The following is a 2417-nucleotide window of genomic DNA, read 5'->3' on the forward strand; positions in this document are numbered from 1 at the left end:
AGACATCATATTTATTAAGATCAATACAATTAATACTGGTACTGAAGTGTATATATATATGTATGTATAGGTTGTATAGTATAGGGGAGTAGCCATTGCTTACCAAAAACTGAATAAGATGTTGGATATGACAATAATAACGTGTTAGGACATATATGACAAACTCTGAGACTGTGTAAAATTGTGTTGGCTTTGCTCAATTACCCTCTGTGTTTTTTTTTATTTCAAGGACTCATTTAATTATATGATTTGTATACTTCATTTCGCAGCCTTGAATTGTCTTGTTTTTGCTTATTATTTGCTCTTCCTTCTATGTTGCTGTTAAGTTTTACCTTTTGTAGCTTTACCTTGTCAAGAGTTTCAATGTACTTCTGAACTTTTCTCACCTTCAGAGTTTAAAAAAAAAGACTCAAAAATGTAACTTCATTGGAGGGCTACACATAAAGTTTAACAAATAGTACTAAAAAAAAGTTTATGCAAAGATTAAAGTACCAACATTCTTCTCTGTTGTTTAAGGTCTCCCTCAGCTGAAATTCCATCCAATTGGATCAATTTTGACATCAAAATTTCGATCAAAACATCCACATCCTTGTCTTCAATTGCCATTTTGAGTAGTAGCTGTCAGCTTCTCAACTTCATCCGTTACTTGCTGAAGCTTTAAATTCTGTAGCTCAATAATGTTTTGAAACTTCTTCAATGCTGATTAACATAATGCAATACAAACATAAAATAGATATCAGTTAACAAAGTACATAAAATACATGAATAATTATAATAATCAAAAGTGTACACAATGCTTTACAAGCTATAAATAAATAAATAAGAGGCAAAACCCTTTTTGTCGAAACTATAATCTTGACGAGGGTATTATGCTAAAGGGGTTATAAACTATAATATGATGTTTACTTATGTCTACGCTGGATGGGAAGGAACAGCCAATGATCCCGAGTGCTTCTTGATGCAATGAGAAAAGATAATAACTTCCCTATGCCACTACAAGGTATTAAAATAAACTAATTTTGATACATTATAATTTTCTTTCAAATGTTCTTATATATTAATAATTACTTTTAATATAGGAAAATACTATGTTGTTGATTTTGGTTATCCAAATATGCCTGGGTTTCTAGCACCATATCGTGGTGAACGTTATCACTTGCGTCGTTTTAGAGGAAGAGGTAACCATCCTAGAGGTGCGATGGAGTTATTCAATTATAGATACTCATCATTGCGTAATGTGATTGAACGTTGTTTTGGACTTCTAAAAGCTAGGTTTCCAATTTTGAAGTCAATGCCTCCATACTTGCTTGGAAAGCAACGTCGAATACCAATAGCATGTTGTGCTATCCACAACTGGATTAGAATGCATTCTATTAATGATGAAATGTTTGAACAATATTCAGTTGATGCCAGAACTGTAGAAGATATTGAAGGAACTGAAAGCCAATCTAATACAACAACTGAAAACCAACAAGAAGGAGATGAAGCGGGAATTTTCGAGACACCAAAGTTGAATTTCAGTCAAGCTTATATGGCCCAGATGGAAAATGTTAGAGATGACATTGCGGGACAAATGTGGCTTAATTATAACAACAATACTTAAATAATTGAAAAAAAAATGTAACTTTAATTTAGAAAAAACTAAAATTAGTAACAATGCAATATTATTATGAATTTAATCAATGTACTATTATTAAATTTTAATTTTGATTTATCAATATTATTAATTTTTACTTAATCAAGTCTATTTGAAAAATCAAAATTTAATATAATACAACCTATATATATATAAAAATATATAAAATTAAAATAATTTTCAGATTGAGCTGAACCAATCACATATTCTGTTTCTGCTATATTTTTAAATTTACTACCAATCACAGATTCAATTTTTTAAAATTCAAAAACAATTTACAGACAGTGAACCAAACACATTTTCAAAAATATGTTTTCAATAACTAAATTCAGATTTTCATTTCAGAATCACAATTTTAGAAAACTCAGTTTTCTAATCACGAACCAATCAGCCCCTAAACAATTCAGATTATGTGCTTGGTCATTGAACTCAATGATTGCGATTTTGTGATAAACATAATTTTTTTGGCAGAAAGTTACCGTTTATTGACTATCCACACTTATGATATAAGTAATGGATTTATGAGTGACGAATCAAGAAATTTTAATTATCAGAGATGAAAATTAATATATATATATATATACTAGATACAAGCAATGTGCAATATGCACGTTTGCTTAGTTTTATTTATAGAATTTATTAATTATATTTATTAAATTTATATTAATGTCATATAAATTTTGAAATAAATATCTTATTTTAATTAAATTATTTATTTATTTTTGTTTAAGTTTATGTTTGTTCTAGTTTTTGAATTTGGGAGTGACAACAAGATATTATA

At 28.5% G+C, this 2417-nt stretch overlaps 1 protein-coding gene across 1 annotated transcript; it reads left to right on the top strand.

Moving 5' to 3' along the window:
• The first annotated feature begins 1114 nt into the window (after positions 1-1114).
• On the top strand, positions 1115-1603 carry LOC133778995 (uncharacterized). Its single transcript, XM_062219004.1, has one exon. The coding sequence runs from the start codon at positions 1115-1117 to the stop codon at positions 1601-1603; it is 489 nt and encodes a 162-aa protein (XP_062074988.1).
• Positions 1604-2417: the final 814 nt, after the last annotated feature.

The sequence above is a fragment of the Humulus lupulus genome, chromosome 5 (assembly GCF_963169125.1).
Source record: "Humulus lupulus chromosome 5, drHumLupu1.1, whole genome shotgun sequence".
Lineage (NCBI taxonomy): Eukaryota > Viridiplantae > Streptophyta > Magnoliopsida > Rosales > Cannabaceae > Humulus > Humulus lupulus.